The 17971-nt window shown below is 41.3% G+C and overlaps 1 protein-coding gene across 1 annotated transcript in view; it reads left to right on the top strand.

Moving 5' to 3' along the window:
• Positions 1–1223: 1223 nt before the first annotated feature.
• HCN1 (hyperpolarization activated cyclic nucleotide gated potassium channel 1) overlaps positions 1224–17971 on the top strand; it is a 202319-nt gene continuing 185571 nt past the window's right edge. The window contains exon 1 of the mRNA XM_069879907.1: positions 1224–1776. Coding sequence (XP_069736008.1) covers positions 1394–1776 — 383 coding nt within the window. The 5' untranslated portion in view covers positions 1224–1393. The remainder of the gene's footprint in view (positions 1777–17971) is intronic.

Below are 17971 nucleotides of genomic sequence, written 5' to 3' on the forward strand. Positions count from 1 at the left end.
GGCAATGAGGTGCTGTCTAACCAGAGCAAATTGTTTTGTGTGGGAAAAGTAATGTCACTCAGAGCCTAGCCTTCCCTCCTCGCTCACAGTCTCCACTCCTTCCTTACAGGTGGACATGTAAAAGGCAGGTTCTGACTTAATTTTCAAGTGAACCCAAAATGGTCCCTCCAGTGCCACCACTTTGCTCCATGACCAGACAGAGCTCCCTCCACTTGCTCTGTTCCCGCGAGTCGGCTCCCTGAGAAGAACCAGAGAGGCTTCGCGAGGGACAGGCTATGTGTTAAGAATGAGCCTGTGGGACTCCTCTCCATAGCTTCATTCCCAGCCACTGCTTCCCACTTTCCATGTGGAGGCACACTACCACCTCACCCCTCAGTTCGCCTCTCACCCCTTGGTTTGCCCCTCATTTCATACAGAATCTTAGAACCACTAAGGTTGGAAAAGGCCTCTATGATCATCCACCTCCATCCTGTGCTTAAAGAGGGATTATAGGGAAGGTGGGGAGGGGCTCTTTATCAGGGAGTGCAGGGATGGGATAAGGGGTAATGGTTTTAAGCTGAAAGGGGGTTAGATTTCGATTAGATATTAAGAAGAACTTTTTTTTTCCTGTGAGGGTGGTGAGGCACTGCAATCGATGGCGCAGAGAAGTCATGGATACCCCAAGGCCAGGCTGGATGAGGCTTTGAGCAACCTGGTCCAGTGGAAGGTGTTCCTGCCCATGGCAAGGGGGTTGGAACTGGATGATTTGCGAATGGCATTAAATTGGGAATGGCTTTAAATTGGGAATGGGGGGGACTTAGTTTTAGATTAGAGACTAGGAATAAATTCTTCACCATGATGGTGGTGAGGCACCGGCCCAGGCTGGCCAGGGACGTTGTGGATGCCTCGTCCCTGGAAGTGTTCAAAGCCGGGTTGGATGTGGCTTTGAGCAGCCTGGTGGGAGGAATGGAACGAGATGTTCTCTAAGGTGCCTTCCAACCGACAGCACTCTATGAATCTATGGTTGGACGCCGCTAAGACTCTTACGATCCTATGATTCTATCTTTAAGGACCCTTTCAACCCCAAGCAATCTACGATTCCGTGACTGCACGCTCCGGGCAGGGCGCGTGCCGGGAGGCCCCGGCCCCGCCGCCCCCCTTCCCCCTCCGCGGGCCGCCCCGGCCCCTCAAGGACTCCGGGCGGCTCAATGTCAGCGCGCGGCGCGGCCGCCGGCAGGGGGCGGGCGAGGGGCGGCGGTGCCCGCCCTGCGCGGAGCGCGGCGCAGAGGCGGCGGCGCTGGCCATGCCGGGCGGCGCGGCGGCGCGGAGCTGAGCCCAGCCCAGCGCCGGGCTGAAGGGCAGCGGCGGCGCCGCAGCTTCTCCCCGCGCTCTCCCCGCGGCTCCGGCGCGCAGGATGGAGGCTGGGAAGCGCAGCTCTTCCGCCGGCAGCCGGGACGATGGCAGCGCGAACGCCTTTCCGGCCAAGCCGGCGGCCCCGGCGGAGAAAGCGCAGAGCAGCCCCGGCGGCGGGGGCAGCGGCGGCGTGAAGGAGCACGGCAACTCGGTGTGCTTCAAAGTGGACGGCGGCGGGGGCGAGGAGCCCGCGGTGGGCTTCGAGGATGCCGAGGGTCCCCGTCGGCAGTACGGCTTCATGCAGCGGCAGTTCACCTCCATGCTACAGCCCGGGGTCAACAAATTCTCCCTCCGCATGTTCGGCAGCCAGAAGGCGGTGGAGAAGGAGCAGGAAAGGGTTAAAACTGCGGGGTTCTGGATCATCCACCCTTACAGCGACTTCAGGTGAGCGCGGGGCAAACTTCGTCGGGCTGGGGTGGGATGCTCGCCCTTTCGCTCCCTCCTTCCCTCGCCCTTTCCCTCACTCCTTCCCTCGCCCTTTCCCTCCCTCCTTCCCTCGCCTTTTCCCTCCCTCCTTCCCTCGCTGCCCCGCTCGGCCCCTGAGAACTTTGCGGGCGGCGGGGCGCGGGGCGGCGGCTGGGTGGGCGCGCGCGGGCGCTCGGCGGGGCGCTGTCCAGGGTGCTGCAACCCCGGGGCGCACCCGCCGGGCGCCGACCGCGGCTTCTGGCTGCGAAGCGCGTCTGGCGGGCGTGCCCCGCGCCTCCGGTACCGCGAGCGAGGTCTCCCCACCCCGGGGAGGGAGCTCGGCGCACGCAGCAAAATCAATCAAAATCGCTGCTGTCCCTTCCTGGGCGGCCAGCGTCGACACTTCTTTCAAGGGGTTTGCGTGAAGGAAGCGGGTTTCAGTAAGAGTTGTCAGCAAAATAACTTTATTCCGTCTAGCGCTGCGTGGGAAACAAACATTTTTTGTTAGGTAGATGGGTGAGTGGGATTCTGAAATAGCATTGCTTTCTCAGTAAGTTGAGGGAATATTTGTAAGAATATTCATCGGAAAAGCAGTGCGAAGAAATCCCCGAGATGTTTCCCTTTAAAACTGCAAGGATTATTTCATTGTATTCTCTATGCCAGCTGGCTGAGTGCCTTTGTAAATTTAACACTCTCTACGATATTTGCTGAAGAACTGTCGGTGTCGTTAAGTGTATTTAATCAACAGCTTGAATTGAACAGCCTACATGTATACAATAAGTGAATTGCAGTGGAGACCATGTTTAAAAAAGGAAAATCCAGAATGTTCAATAGTTACATGGATTTTCTAAGAAAAAGTAGGTTAAATAGAACATGCTTCCAGTGGGAACAGGAGGAAATACCTCCGAAGTCCAAGTTAACTGCGGGACTATTGAGAGTGGAGTGTTACACGGTGAGCTGTGCTAGCACCTTGCAGTTGAGTCCGAGAGCAATATAACTAGAGAAGTGGAGGAGCAGGGCAGCACTCACTTATGACCTGAAATCATGCTTCAAATCTCTGGGGTTTTTTTTGTTTTTCCATTTTTTTTTTTCTGCCCCCACCTCCCCGGCTCCCTGGAGGCAATAAGCTGCACTTGTTCTTTTCCTGGAGTACTTTTTCCCCTCACATGCCAGCTCAGCTGCACTAGCAGGTGCATTAAAGGCGGGGGAGAGAACCATGAGTCCATCCACTCCCTTTCTGCCAGCTGGAGAGGGACATAGCAGGTCACATCTGGTGCTCTGGTAGCATGTGTAGGGGATTAGAGGGGGCCTGATCGCCTCTTACTTACCCGTGTGTGTGCATGTGTAAATTTATTCATGTGAGAAATCTATTAAAATGAATGAGATTATTTTTTTTGTGAGTGAGTTCCCTTATGTTGTTGGAAGCTTGGCTTCTGAGCAAGGTGGACAACCCGATGATGTTCTGGGCACTAGGAGGTTGTGCATCATATTATACTGCATGTAATGTTTAAGCTGATACGTGAAATAGGTGATAGGTATATTGGTTCTGTTACTTTGCAGAAATATCTTCTAATGCTGTCCTAATTCTTCCTGCAGGAAGGCTCAGAGATCATGCCATATGTTTACTTATTTTTTATCAGGAGGAAGAAACAACACTGCATCCTTTTTAGGCCTATTTTCTGCATATTCTTAAATTAACTGTGTTTTCTGAGGGTTTTACTATGTCTTTCTTTTATCAGAATGGAGGTGGTTGTTTTTTTAAATATAGTTCATAGTCTTACATTAGTCTTGCAATGATGTGACCCAATCCACACCTGTTTTTTTAGCTGTTAGGAATATTTCAGTGAGAAATGCGAGATGTTTTTGTTGTTTCTCCTGAAATAATTGTAACTATTTAATGGTGCTACTCTTTTTGGGTGGCAGGGTTTATAGAAATGGGTGAAGAATTTGCACCGTATAGAATATTGGTCTTCCTATATGGGAATCATGACAATACTAGTAAGTGCCTCCTAGCAATGTCTTCATAGCATATGTAAGGATAGAGTTGTTCTTATTTATTTTTGTGTGGGGTTTAGTAACAATGTAAGGCTTCTATGTCCGCAAGTCTTAAGCATTCAAAGGAACAGAGGTGTTCTAATTTCACTGTGTTAATGTTGATACACCAAGGGAAATAACTAGATTTTCTACCAAAAGAACAAGAAAAATATAATAATCAGAATACTTTACAGTACCCAATGGGAAGGTGTGGAATAAGTTTGTAAATTTAGCTGTTGTTAGGATGTTTGTGCATGTTTTTATACATTTGGTTACGTTTCTTGACTTCTTTCTTATGTTTCTTATAAAACTTTGTATGTTTATCTACACGGACCAATATTTTTTTGTTGTTTGGTGGGATGGGCAGTGTCCCTCTTGCACCCCTGTTTTCTTGTGAACGTTGTGTGGAAGCCGTGTCTAAAAACTTAGTGCTCTGTGAGTCGGTTACTTGTGTCATTGTGGGGCTTGATCTCTAGTTTTGTGGCTCTCCATCCTGCCCGTGTTTCAGGGAAGAATTAGTTCTTCATAAGACAGATACACCCTTGGAGAATTACATTCAATAAGTATTACATAATTTTCCCACAAGGGGACTATTTTGTTCCTGGTTGTCTTTTCCCAGTCTTCTGAGGGTGATGCCTAATTTGGAAGCTGTTATGTAAACCAAGCACCTAATACACATCAAACCCAGCACAAGATCTCTCTTTATCTCATCGCAGTCATGATTACTGTCTCTCTAAACTTGGACAATGCTGTATAACTGCATGACTCACAAAAGTGAAATTATTGTCAGTGTTTCGGTTAGAGTGTACTGAAGTCCTGTGTGCTTTCTGTGAGATACCGAGTGTTTCTGGTCATCCCTACTCACATGTGAAGAATGAGCCCACTGGAGAGCATTGCTAGTCTAGGCCCATGGGCTTGCAGCTGCTGAATGAGAGCTGCATGAAGCCAACAGGAGTTGGAAGCAACCACACATGGTTCTGCTCCTGCTATACAGGTTTCACTAATTTCATATCAGAGTTGCAGTGAGCATGGGCTTTGGATGACTTGTATAGTGTTATAGCCTTCTGGTAATGTCTGTGGCTGATTTTTCAGACTATTAATTACTCAGTGTCCTTCGGCATGTCAGGAGCTCAGAGAGCTAGCTTTCTTGCATGTACTCAGGCTATTGGTCTGGCCCTGCAGCATCTCTCTTCCTTCTTCACTGTCCATGGGTACACAGAGAAACTTGTGCCGTTGTGGAAGTCTTGCTTTTATCACCACATCAGGTAGGGCATCTGTAGTCAGCAGTCTAAAAAGAAAACAGTTACTACCTTCATATTCACATGAGAGAGGCTTCTTTTGACCACAGATAGCGATGTATGAGACAGTCTGAGTGGGAATATGTGCATGAATAAATGTACCCTTTGCACTCTGATGGTTACTACTCTCAGTCTGGTGTTTGGGAACAGCCTTTGGCTGGAAGTGGAGACAAAAATTTTATTTGGCTTTCAAGATGAAGTGAGGTAAGACTGTGATGTGGAGTTTTCTGGCAGGGAAGTGGATAAGGAGGTGCTGTACAGGCAGTGCTGAAAGTCTTTTTCCGGTGTAGATGAATACAAAATATGAACTGATTTGCAACAGTAGCAAAAAAAGTATTGACTTCTTATGTTCAGAGAATCTCTCTGAGTAACTGCTCATCAAGGAGCACAAAGCCTTATTTTAATGATAACAAAAAAAGAAAAGCAGAGTTAATTCTGAAACTTGAACAGAACATTTCAGAGCATAGTGAATAGTGAAGTTATGCTAGATTTTTTTAACGTGTGGCATTCCAGTTTCAAAACCTTTCCGTGCATGCATTTGAGGGTTATCTTGAAAACTTGTGAGGTTTATTATATGAATCATGGAAAGCTCTATTGATGCTACCTTGTAAGTAAATTATGTCAGTTTTCAATGTATTTTAATCGCAGTGAAAGGTACAATAATATTTGCATGTGTACATTTAGATACTTATGGAAGAATAATTTTGTTCTGTTATTTTGTGCAGTTTTGTGCAACACATTCTTGTTGTCATGCTTTCGTTTGGCTTAATTTTTCAATCAAGTATATGCCAAATCATACATCATAATTGCAACGTTTTAGCGTGCCTTGGTTTTTATTATACATCTCTCCATTTTGAAGTTACATATGCCTTATGAATCAATCTTCTTTTTTAGTTTGTACCTATCTTTTGGACCTGCCTTTAATCACCAGCAGTCACTCTAATGTGGTAGACTCTGCATGTTATATGTGTAGCTTACATAACTATTTTTAAAATTTGTGCAGACCTTGGTTTAAAACCTGTCTTCACTCTGTGTTATAGTTATCATTCATATTTCAAGAAGCTTGGGGTAAGCACTTTGTCACTCTCTTTTGTCACATAACTGTAATGTCTCAGTTGAAGCTGATGAGATTTATCTTTTTATATGCTGTTACACACTTAGGTTTATATAGAACAGTAGAGTTGGAAGGTATGCAATATGCTATGAAGACAAAATGGGTTGTATCATACTTAAGTGTAATTGATGCAAAAATAAGTATAAAAATCATGTGGTTTTATATTAAATAGATCAGATACAAATTAACCTGGGTTTTAATGGATGCCCTATGTCACTGGTAGTGTACGAGTATGAAATGTTTGTAGTTTTGGGCTTTCAAGGTAGACATTTGTGTCTTGTTGCTTGGGATCTGTCATGAGGCTCTCTTGTAGTACTGAGGCTTTTGAAGTATTTGCTAATAAACTGATAATCAGGCATTTATAGTTATACTGTATACAATCCTAGCACAAATTAATTTCTTATTTTTTTAAATTGTTTATGTTTTTATGACTGAAGCACAATTTTAGCTAGGGCTGTCTTCCATGTATAATTTTGAAATTTTATTGTGGCAACTACAGTTTTTATTTCTATTAAAGTAAAGCTTTGTACGGTTAAACTATTCCTATTACTTGAACATTCATCCTTTATACATGACTAAACATAGAGAACTGTTTAGTATTAAAAAGATTTTCAGTAGTGTTTTTTTTTTTGTTTTTCTCATTCCAACAATTATTGCATTTCACTTCTGTAAATGCCCAAAGGATAAAATGACAAAACTGTAGCATTAATCTAAATAATGCATTTAAAATGCCTGATTTTTTCCTGATAGTATATGATATATTAAGATTTATAATAGTTCCCTATGTGAAATGCAACTCCCATAAAGGTAGGCTGAAGAGAAATATGATAACAGTCCTCAAATGCATAAATGGAAGTTACAGAGCAGAAAGAAATTACACAGAAATAACAGGGTGAAATTGCAGCAACAAATATCTGGTTTAGATATTTAGGAAGTAGGGCAAAAAAAAAAAAATCAATAAAATAGTCGACTGGAAATGGTTTGATGTGCAATATGGGCCAGAAATGCATTAGGCTGTTTTTCATCTTCAGCTCCTATTATTTTTAATATTGAACAATGTGTCATCAATGGCTGTCACTGGTTCATTTGTTATGAAATCTAGTTGACTAAAACTAGCTACTGGCATTTCTTTTCGTACCAAGTGTAAGCATATATGAATGAAAATGGATATGTAGAGGTGTATGTTGTGCTATTGGGCTCACAAGGGCCATCTGCGCTTGTCCGCTTTAATAATTTCTTCAAGAACCACAAAAGCAAGCCAGATGAGTCCACTTGAGGTTGATGCAACAGCCACTCAGGTTATGCACTTGTAAGGTATATGGGAACTATTATGCCTTTGTTTGTTCAGGGAAAACAATTCATTTTATTGATACGACATTCTTCTGTCTCCAGATGAAGTAGAATACTAATGCATAGTTTGAACTCACATATATGTTGAACATTTCCCAATTTTCATTATATCCATTCTAGTCCTGGAGTAACAGTCCATTCATTACATTTTCTTTCACACTTTTGACCTGTTGTGTACTTGGACGTAGTATAAATTTTACAGCAGAGAGAGAGCTCAGTAAGCATAACTTAAATAATTTCTTAGTTCTTTGAGGTACATTTAATTCAACTTGGGATGTCTTGAAGATTGCTGGCAGCACCCATGAAGAAGTTCACAAGTACGTTTATTTCTGCAAGATGCTTAATTTTAGAATATTCACCTTCTTTACTATCTAAATAAGGGCAAATATGTTCCTTATGGTTTTGAGGTTTATTTGAAACCAAACCAAAACTAAACTAGATTGAACAAAATGAAGCCAAAGCAAAGCAGACCAAAATGTTACATAATTACTGTGAGTAATCTAAAAGATGAAAATCCTAAGCACGAATACAGGCTGGATGGAGAATGGATTGAGAGTAGCGATGAAGACAAGGACTTAGGGGTGCTGGTGACTGAGAAACTCAACATAAGCCAGCAATGTGGGCTTGCAACAAGAAAGCCAACCGTATCCTGGGCTGCATCAAAAGAAGTCTGTGTTTACATCTGGAGCCCTCAGCACAGGAAGGACATGAATCTGTTAGAGTGACTCCAGAGGAGGGCCATGCAGATGGATCAGAGGGCTGGAGCACTTCCCATGGGAGGACAGGTGGAGAGACTTGGGGTTCTTCAGTCTGGAGAAGAGAAGAATCCAGGAGGACCTCAAAGCAGCCTTTCAGTACTTAAAGAGAGCCTACAGGAAAGCTGGGGAGGGGCTTTTTGTCAGGGAGTGCAGTGATACGACAGTGGGGAATGGTTTTAAGCTGAAAGAGAGGAGATTTCATGAGATATTAGGAAGAAACTTTTCTTGTGAGGATGGTGAGGCACTGGCACAGGTTGCCCAGAGAAGTCATGGATGCCCCATCCCTAGAAGTTTTCAAGGCCAGGTTGGATGATGTTTTGAGCAACCTGATGTAGTGGAAGGTGTCCCTGCCCATAGCAGGAGGGTTCAACCTAAATGACCTTTAAGGTCCCTTCCAGCCCAAACCATTTTAGCATTCTCTGATTTTGTTTTTGGGAGCTAATACGCAAATCTTTAAACTTTGACCTGCTCTCGTGCTTGGGCCCGTCACTTTTTTTTCTACATACTAGGTTTCTGTGACTTGAATAAATGGAGGGAACTGTGAATTGGAATATTATGTAAAAGCATGGAATAGAAACTTAAAGTCTGGGCTTAGGATTTTAGTTTGGAGTTTTGGTGGCTGCAAAGCTAAATAAAAAATGCATAACACTTGACAATTTGCTTAGGCTTTTTTACGGTAATAGAATCAAGTTAAAATTTGAATGGCTTAGTTTCTGATTGTTCAGCCTATGCTAGTAGAAAAAGAGACGTATGAAATCAGAAGTCTCGTAAAAAGTATGACTCTTTACCTCTGCATTTCTGCCTACCTCTCTCAGCTCAGTGATATGGTCATGTTTAATTAAACTTTATCAGCTTTTTTTCAAGAGGCTCGGTTTGAGGGTACTAGACAGCAAAATGCTATTTTTAGAGAGGAAGGTAGAATATTAAAATTAGTAGACAATTTACTTCACTTGGTTGTAAATAAGAGGGGTCCATTCTGACCTCCACTTTCACTCAATAGCATGCCTGAGAGCTGTCTTCTATGTCAACATACAATTTTTGAGAGAGAGGAAACTTTTAACCTACTTTGCAATGTTTAATTTTTAACCTGACAGTAGAGTTCTTGTTAATTGCTTGAAAGTCCTTTAGCTGTCTATTCCCTGATTCTTTCCCAGAGGCATGATTTAATTTTAAAAATCATAGTGCATTCAGCTCTAATTATTGGAGGGCTCGTTCTAGACACGTAGTAAGGTATGTTAATGACCAAAACTGTATCAGCTGTAGTCAATGTCAGTACTGCCTCAAGGACACTATCATTTAGCTTCCGTAAAATCTCTGTTAATGTCTTTTAATCTGATGATAGTCAGATGCAGGCGAGCTGCATGACATTTTTCAATAATCTTATTGCAGTGGTTTCCAGTACAACTGGAATAAGTCTGGAGTAAACTTGCGTTCAGAAAAAGTTTATTTGATTTTGAAAGAAATCAATCTATTTCCATTATATAATTTAAAGAACCCCAAACAATTCCCAAATCCATTTTTTATTTATGCCAGTGAAGTTTTGGTGTTGCATCATGACATAAAACCAGGATTTTGTTGTTATTTTATTAATGTGTTTGTTATTTATGTAGATATCTTATCTAACGAAACACTTTCTTAACAAATAATTTGATACGCTATTGGAATTCAGTGTGGTGCTGATATTAATAAATTTTTGTATCTCTAAAATTTATTTCATATTTTTTTATTCTCATATTTATTAAAAATTCTTGTCAAGATCTTTTTGTTTTTCAACTTCAAGAGCACAGGTTGCAAGCAGTCAAAGCTACAGGGTTTTGTGTGTGTTTGTTTTGTTTGTTTAAATGATGTAATTTAAAACAGTCAATATACATAAAAATAGTTTTGACTGCAGGGGTTTTCTCTACATAGTATTACTCTTTTTGATCCAATTCTCAGTCTGAAATCCACTGCAACTTACACTTGTGGTAAAGCTCCAGTATATGAAGAACCCCACAGAAATAAAATGCGTCTTTACAATATCTAATCTTCCAATTCCATATGTAGCATACTCTGGTTTCCTCCGGTTTTATTCTTTATTGTCAGCACAGTAAAGTATGAAAGTATTGATGTTTCCTTGACAGGTTCTGTTGTATCTTACAGTAACTTACCACATCCTTTAAGAAGCACTTCTCTTAATGGCATGACTGCAGCAACAGGCAGTGTGGTTCTGATATAGAATGTGACGTTAAGTAGATCTATAAATTGTAGTAAATTTAGGGTAATGTCTCATAGGATCCTAATGATAAATTAGGTAGTAGGTAATACTGTCCCCTAAAATATGTTGTAACTGTCTGACAGTACACACTTACAAGCTTCTGGATTCCTCAAACACTTCCTGGGCTACAGTTTCCTTGGGATGGCTATGCATGGACTTGTTTGCACTTGATTTCTCAGAAAAGATAACAGCCAAGCTTGTCTATCACTCAGGTTCTCTCTGTCTTTAGTGACAGACAAGCTCAGTAGTAACGCAAAGATTTCTCAACTAGGGATTAATCTGCTAGACACAAACTTGGAAACAAAACATAAGTAGTAAAATAAATCAAGCATATATCTCAAATGTCAGTTAATGACTTGGTACGTTTCTTGTTATCTACCTTTCCGAGAATACTTCAGAGATACCCTGTTTTTTAGTACAGTGTATCCAGTATTCATGGAAACTGGTATCTCTGCAACTCCCTAAACATTAGATTTGCATTTTGTGTCTTTTATTTATAGCATTTCTTATGGTATAAGTTCAGGTAGTGGAATCCTGCTATAGGCAACTTGCAGTTCTCATTTGAAAGTTAGCAAAAGCATGGTGATGCAATCCCTGATAGATTTTTTTTTCTTAAATAACTTCTCTTTTCCCTCGTTCTGTTTTTCCTTCTTGCTCCTACCTATCTGCCTGAAGATACAATGAATTTCTTAATAGAAATGGAAAAGTTGGATTGTTCTGTTTTTGATTTTGGTTTGGTTTTTTTTTTTTTAATTTACTGTCTCTGCTGTGTGGTTTTCTATTCTTACTGAGTCTGTTAGCTAGGAGATGGATAGCTGTTTGTTCAAACTAGCAAGGAAAGGTTAGCCTGTTCTTCATAGTGTCCTGGAGTTTGTAAATAAATACCTTGCCATAATTAAAAAAAACCAAAAACAACAAAAACCCACCTCATTTTCTATTTTCTGTGACTTGGGCATTGAATCAAAATCATAGAACCGTAGAATAGTTACTGTTGGAAGGGACCTTAAAGATCACCTAGTTCCAACACCCCTGCCATGGGCAGGGACATCCCACTAGATCAGGCTGCCCCAGGCCCTATCTAACCTGGTCTTGAACACCTCCAGGGATGGGTCATCAACAGCTTCCCTTGGCAACCTGTGCCAGTGCCTTGCCACTCTCATGGTGAAGAAATTCTTTCTTATCTCAATCCTAAATCTGTCCCTCTCCAGTTTATACCCATTCCACCCTGTCCTATCACCACAGGCCTTTATAGAATCATAGAATCACCAGGTTGTAAAAGTCCCACCGTATCATCAAGTCCAACCATTCCTATCAAACACTAAACCATGCCCCTCAGCGCCTCATGCACCTGTCCCTTAAACACCTCCAGGGAAGGTGAATCAAGCACCTCCCTGGGCAGCCTCTGCCAGTGCCCAATGACCCTTTCTGTGAAGAATTTTTTCCTAATGTCCAGCCTAAACCTCCCCTGGAGGAGCTTGAGGCCATTCCTTCTCGTCCTGTCCCCTGTCGCCTGGGAGAAGAGGCCAGCACCCTCCTCTCTACAACCTCCTTTCAGGTAGTTATAGAGAGCAATGAGGTCTCCCCTCAGCCGCCTCTTCTCCAGGCTAAACAACCCCAGCTCTCTCAGCCATTCCTCATAATGCTTGTTCTCCAGCCCCCTCACCAGCTTTGTTGCTCTTCTCTGGACTCGCTCCAGAGCCTCAACATCCTTCTTGTGGTGAGGGGCCCAGAACTGAACACAGGATTCGAGGAGCAGTCTCACCAGTGCCGAGTACAGGGGGAGAAGAACCTCCCTGGACCTGCTGGTCACAGTCCCTCTCCAGCTTTCTTGTAGCCTCTTTCAGGTAGTGGAAGGTCACTATAAGATCTCCTCAGAGCCTTCTCTTCTCCAGGCTTAACAGCCCTAATTCTCTCAGCTTGTCCTCATAGGGAAGGTGCTCCAGCCCTCGGATCATCTTTGTAGCCCTCCTCTGGACCCGTTCCAACAGTTCCACATCCTTCTTATGTTGAGGATTCCAGAACTGGACACAGTTCTCCAGATGAGGTCTCACAAGTGACAAATAGAGGGGCAGAATCACCTCCCTTGACCTGCTGCCCATGCAGCTTTTGATGCAGCCCAGGACACAGTTGGCCTTCTGGGCTGTGAGCGCTGGCTCATGTTGAGCTTGTCATCGACCAGCACCCCAAAGTCCTCTGCAGGGCAGTTCTCGATCACACCATCCCCCATCGTGTAGTGAAATCGGGGATTGACCTGGTTCAGGTGTAGGACCTTGTACTTGGCCTTGTTCAACCTCATGAGGTTCTCACAGACTCACTTCTCCAGCCTGTCCAGGTCCCTCTGGATGACATCCCATCCTTCTAGTGTGGCAACTGCGCCACTCAGCATGGTGTCATCTGTAAACTTGCTGAAGGTGCACTCAATCTTGCTGTCAGTATCATTGATGAGGATATTAAACAGCACCAGTGCCAGCAGGGACCCCTGAGGGACACCACTTGTCACAGGTTTCCATCTGGACTTCGAGCCATTGACAACTACTCTCTGAACACGACCCTCCAACCTGTTTCTTATCCACCATACTGTCCATCCATCAAATCCATTTCTTTCCAGTTTAGAGAGAAGGATGTTGTGGGGAACCATGTCAAAGGCTTTACAGAAATCTAGAGAGATCATATCCATCAGTTTACCTGTGAGGCTGCTTTGCATTGAGAATTGCAGCATGGTGCAATTGAGCTTGCTGTTGCTGTAGACTTACAAGTTAATTGGCGAAAATTGTCCCCTCAGCCCTTTTACTGCCAGCTTGGAAATTCCAGTGTTGCATGCATCTATCACATTAAAGACATAGTTATAAGAAATATACTTCAGTAATGTAAAAGGAGCGTGGTATGAAAAGTAAGCACTGACAGATGGTGGGCAATCTATCAGAGCATTTAAAAAGGGTCAAAATGGAAAAATGTCTGAAATCTGATGGCTTATTAAGCAATAGACATTGCATGTGTGGGACAAGTGAGAGATAAGTAACCTAATTTAGGTGACCACGTGACTGAAAGTGACTTTTAATTGCATGCATTCTGTCAGTAAATATCTGAAATACCTGTTTTTACTAACATTAAGGGTTTTTTTTTTTGAAATTTGGAACAGAATATTAAAGCAGTGATACACTGCTGGGTGTTGAAAAGTTTAGTAGAATTTGTACTTATTCCTACTGTGTATTTACTAAGGTAGTATATTCATTATGATGGCTGATACCTCAGAAACAGAAGAAGACGTCTAATACGATTTCAAGGTTTTTGATATTTAATAGAATTAAATACAGGATGGAATAATTCTATTATTTCATATGCACATCACTTAGGTAGATGTGAACAAAATACAACATAAATGATGATTGCATGTCTTTTGTTTTAGTTTGCTATTTAAAAGTAATAGCTACTAGTTTAAAATTTTTTGTTTTCCCTTAAAATGTCATCTGTTCTTTTTTCCTAAAGGTAGATTTTCCCATAGTCTGCTTGTATGCTGTACTCCGTCATTCACATGCAGACTAATTTTCTTTTGTTGAGAGATGATTCTCGTTAAGAGAAGTCTGAGGAATACCCTTTCACTATTACACAACCTGTCAGTGTTATTTAGCAATTTCCACCACTATCCCCTCACTCCCCAGGACTGTATGGATATTGCTTGATGTAACCATGGTTGTTTCTATCATTTCTAAGCTGCAGTGAACTTTTACATTCTCTGCAGTCCAGACTGAATTTATCTTTCTATGGAAGAGATTGTAGAGGTGCAGTGAACTTCCACTTCCACTCTTGTTCCTCACTGTGCGATGGAGTTCAGACTTGCTTCAGGGAAGGAGAGCTTGATTTATAGCCCAGGAATGCAGGTACCATGAATCTGTGTGAAACGGTAGCAGGTGTTCCTGCTGGGGCCACTGAGTTGTAGTTCCATGATGTGTCACTGAATAGCAGCTCATCTTATCATACATAATCAGTATGTACGTACTGATTTTGTGCCACTTACAAAGTGAGCAAACAGAATATATTTAACTTGGTTTCATGTTTCCAGTACAAACTTTTCCATTTCTGGAACAGCTTTGAAAATGTCAGTTTCACCCAGTGTCTGTGCAGGGTGTGCAAATCTATAGGATTTTAGATGAAGACCTGAGATGGAAGTCAGGAGCCTATCTGTCTTTGGATTTCAGGATGAAATAGGGGCCTAGATACTTGTGAGCATTTGGACTCTCTGTCTGAACATCCTTCAGAATTCTAGCCATAATGAGCCATAAGTGGTAAATCTGATCTTTAAAAAATGTCACCCATGGGTGCTCTGTATTTGTAGAACTAGTATATTGGAATAATTTGAATACAGAATATGCTTCATGTTCCATTTCTGTTATATTATGTATTTTGATTTGCAGTTTACAGATTATTATATTTTCTAAGATTATGATGAGAAGTTCTATTTATCTTTTTTTGCTTCAATCTCATTTTCTTGGTGTTCTCCAACAGTGAATTATTATAATCTGATTGGCTGTTCTAAATATTACACTTTAGCTTAAATATGTTTGAATAGTTCATAACTCACTGTCCTCCAAAAATGAAACATAAATATTTGGCTAAATTAAATTTTCTCTTTCAGAGGAATATTGGCTTGTGGCTAAAAGCTCTTCTGATATCTCCAAAGTAAAATGCTTTCATTTGCTGAAAGCCAGAAACCTATTTATTATATTTAGATGACTTAATTTTGAGTGAATATGGATGGAAGATAAAGATGGACATGTGGCATTTTGTTCACCTTGATAAAGGGAAGCTCTTTTTATTTTGCTGTATCAAAGCAACAGTCATCTGTCTGTATGGGAGTAAATAACTTCCTTGGTCCCTTTACTGTTGTTTATAGTTCAGGTCATAGGTCCCTGACAGAAGTTTTTTCGCGTGCTTATTTTAGAGGTGCTTATCAGTAGCTACGATTATAGGCAACTTTACTTGCAGGCAAACACTTTCTGCTGTCACCCTTAACCTGTACTGTGTGGCTCATCTCAAGCGCAGCACGAGTTAAGGAACACAGACTACTTCATTTGAATGCCTGAACATAGGAGAAAGAGAATTTTTGTACTAAGAGACTTCAAAGTCAATTCTGAAAAACAAAACAATCTACCAAAATATAAAGTGGAGAAGTAGATTATTAAATAATTCCCTTTTATATTTTTTCTGATAAATATTTATAGGCAAAGCATATAGCAAAGACTATGGTTAAGTTTGAATAACTTTTCAGATCTTAATATCTTTGTCAATCTTTTATTTTTTTCAAGCTGAAAACTGACATGTTTTTATAAAGCTTAAAGTGAATTCCTCTTTTTTTTTATGAAAAGGCAAATACCTTTAGTACACATATTTTTATAACAACTCTACTTTAGAGGGTTCTGTCTCAACGAAGACAGAACAGAATTTTAAATTAAACTATAGGTAACTAATATCTTGCAGTAGCTCAGCAACCATTGCATATGGCTAAATTAAAACAATAATTAACAAATATATTTCAAGCCTGTAATGTGCCATAATTTGATAAATACTTTCAACAGTTTTTAATTTTAATACATATTGGTTTTAGAAATGGATCTTGACCATCTATTTCAGTGTTACGTATACCTGTGACAAAATGTGATGGAATCTAATTTTTTGATTGCGCTGAGGGAATGGATAAGTCCTGCAATACTGCTGCTGGCAGAGGTGTACTGGAAGGAGACTATGCCTCATTGCTTATAAAAGCAGTGAATTGAAGTGCAAGTTATCTCCTGTTTTGCAAATCAAAAGAATCATTTAGTAAATAAGTATTTGTAGGTTGTTTTGTTGGGTCTTTTTGGAAGGCATTTGATTATTTGCTTCTTCAAAGAATAACCAAGCCATTTAATTGAAAAAAATATCTTTTTTTGCTTATGTTGAATTAAATCACAGACAGGGCATTGAGCAATCGCATTCCATTACACCAACAAATGTTCATGAATGTCAGAGGTGGATTTTACATACCCAGAAACTTGATTTGTATTCCAAACCTCCACTCTCCACTGAGCTGCTCTCTGTGCCAGTTCGTGAGGTTTTGCTCAGGCCCTGCTTGTGTGGATCTTGCTGGAGTGTTAGAAGGTAAATAGCATGAAAATATGATGAGAGGAATAGAGGTAAGACTAACAAGATCCTGGTTACTTAGGCCAGTAGCTAGGACATCTTTGAACATCATGTATTCTCTTTCTCGTTTGCTTTGTTTGCTTTTCTGGGCTCTTCTTTTTGTTTTGAACAAGTGAATATCAGGTCTATCTCATCATTGCTCTGTTGAACTGCACAATTAACTGACATAAATCAGCTTGTGTGGCAGCGCGGGCAGTGTGGATTTTGGCAGTGCAGGCAGAGCACTGTGCTGTAAAACGGATGGTAAGACTGGAGTGTGCAGTGTGTAAACTGGGAAATTTTAAAGAATGTTAAAATTACATCGCATCTGCTTAAATACTGTGGAAGGCACATGGGTAGCAAAGAGATCTGGATACAAGCTGAATAATGAAAAATGGGGATTTCTGAGTATAGTGGGTGTAAAGAGGAGAAACCCGCAAGCGCTGCATTTTATTTCTGGTAGGAACAAGTGTTTTAGTATATGAATTATGAAATTTTGTTTTGAAGGATAATGGTAGAACTGAATATCGAGCTTATTAGCTAAGCATTCTCCTTCCTAAGTGCTCATTATTGCAGAGCTCCTAAGGTGTGTCACCCCATAAAAGGAGAATTATAATAAATACATCTGAGGAAAGATATAAGCAGGCTTATGGAAAATTACTTCTTTCATTTCTTAAAATATTTTGGGGTTTGCACATTCTATTTTTCATTAATTGATGTTTTAGATAGATAAATTTATACAATTAATTCAGCTAATAAAATTCATGAAATAATATTCAGTAATCATACTAACACAATTTTCAGTGTGTGTTTTTGAGCATGTACATGAATGTCTCCTGTGTTTGCTCAGGAGTAAAAGCCATTCAGCCCAGATATTGGAAGTGGGGGGTAGTTTCCAGCCTCTTCTAGACAGAATTTAAACCTTTGTATTTACTTTGCATAGCACTTCTGGCTTGGATACTTAGAATAATAATATCACAGTTGTACTGTTTTGGCAGGGCAAAGAGGTGAGAACTACTCTGGTCTAGTGTTTGCCTTCCCTGGGAAGGTTTTAGTTCCTGCTCTAGTTTATATTTGTTCAGGGAAGAGAACATGTTAGCAGTCCTTCAGGAGGCACAATATGGTTTGGTGGTGCTACATTTCCCTGAGAGGTGGGAGATTCTGGACTCAGCTGCCGCAGACAGATGAGGAAGGTCAAATGGATATTCATAGG

The sequence above is a fragment of the Phaenicophaeus curvirostris genome, chromosome Z (genome assembly GCF_032191515.1).
Source record: "Phaenicophaeus curvirostris isolate KB17595 chromosome Z, BPBGC_Pcur_1.0, whole genome shotgun sequence".
NCBI classification, from domain to species: Eukaryota; Metazoa; Chordata; class Aves; order Cuculiformes; family Cuculidae; genus Phaenicophaeus; species Phaenicophaeus curvirostris.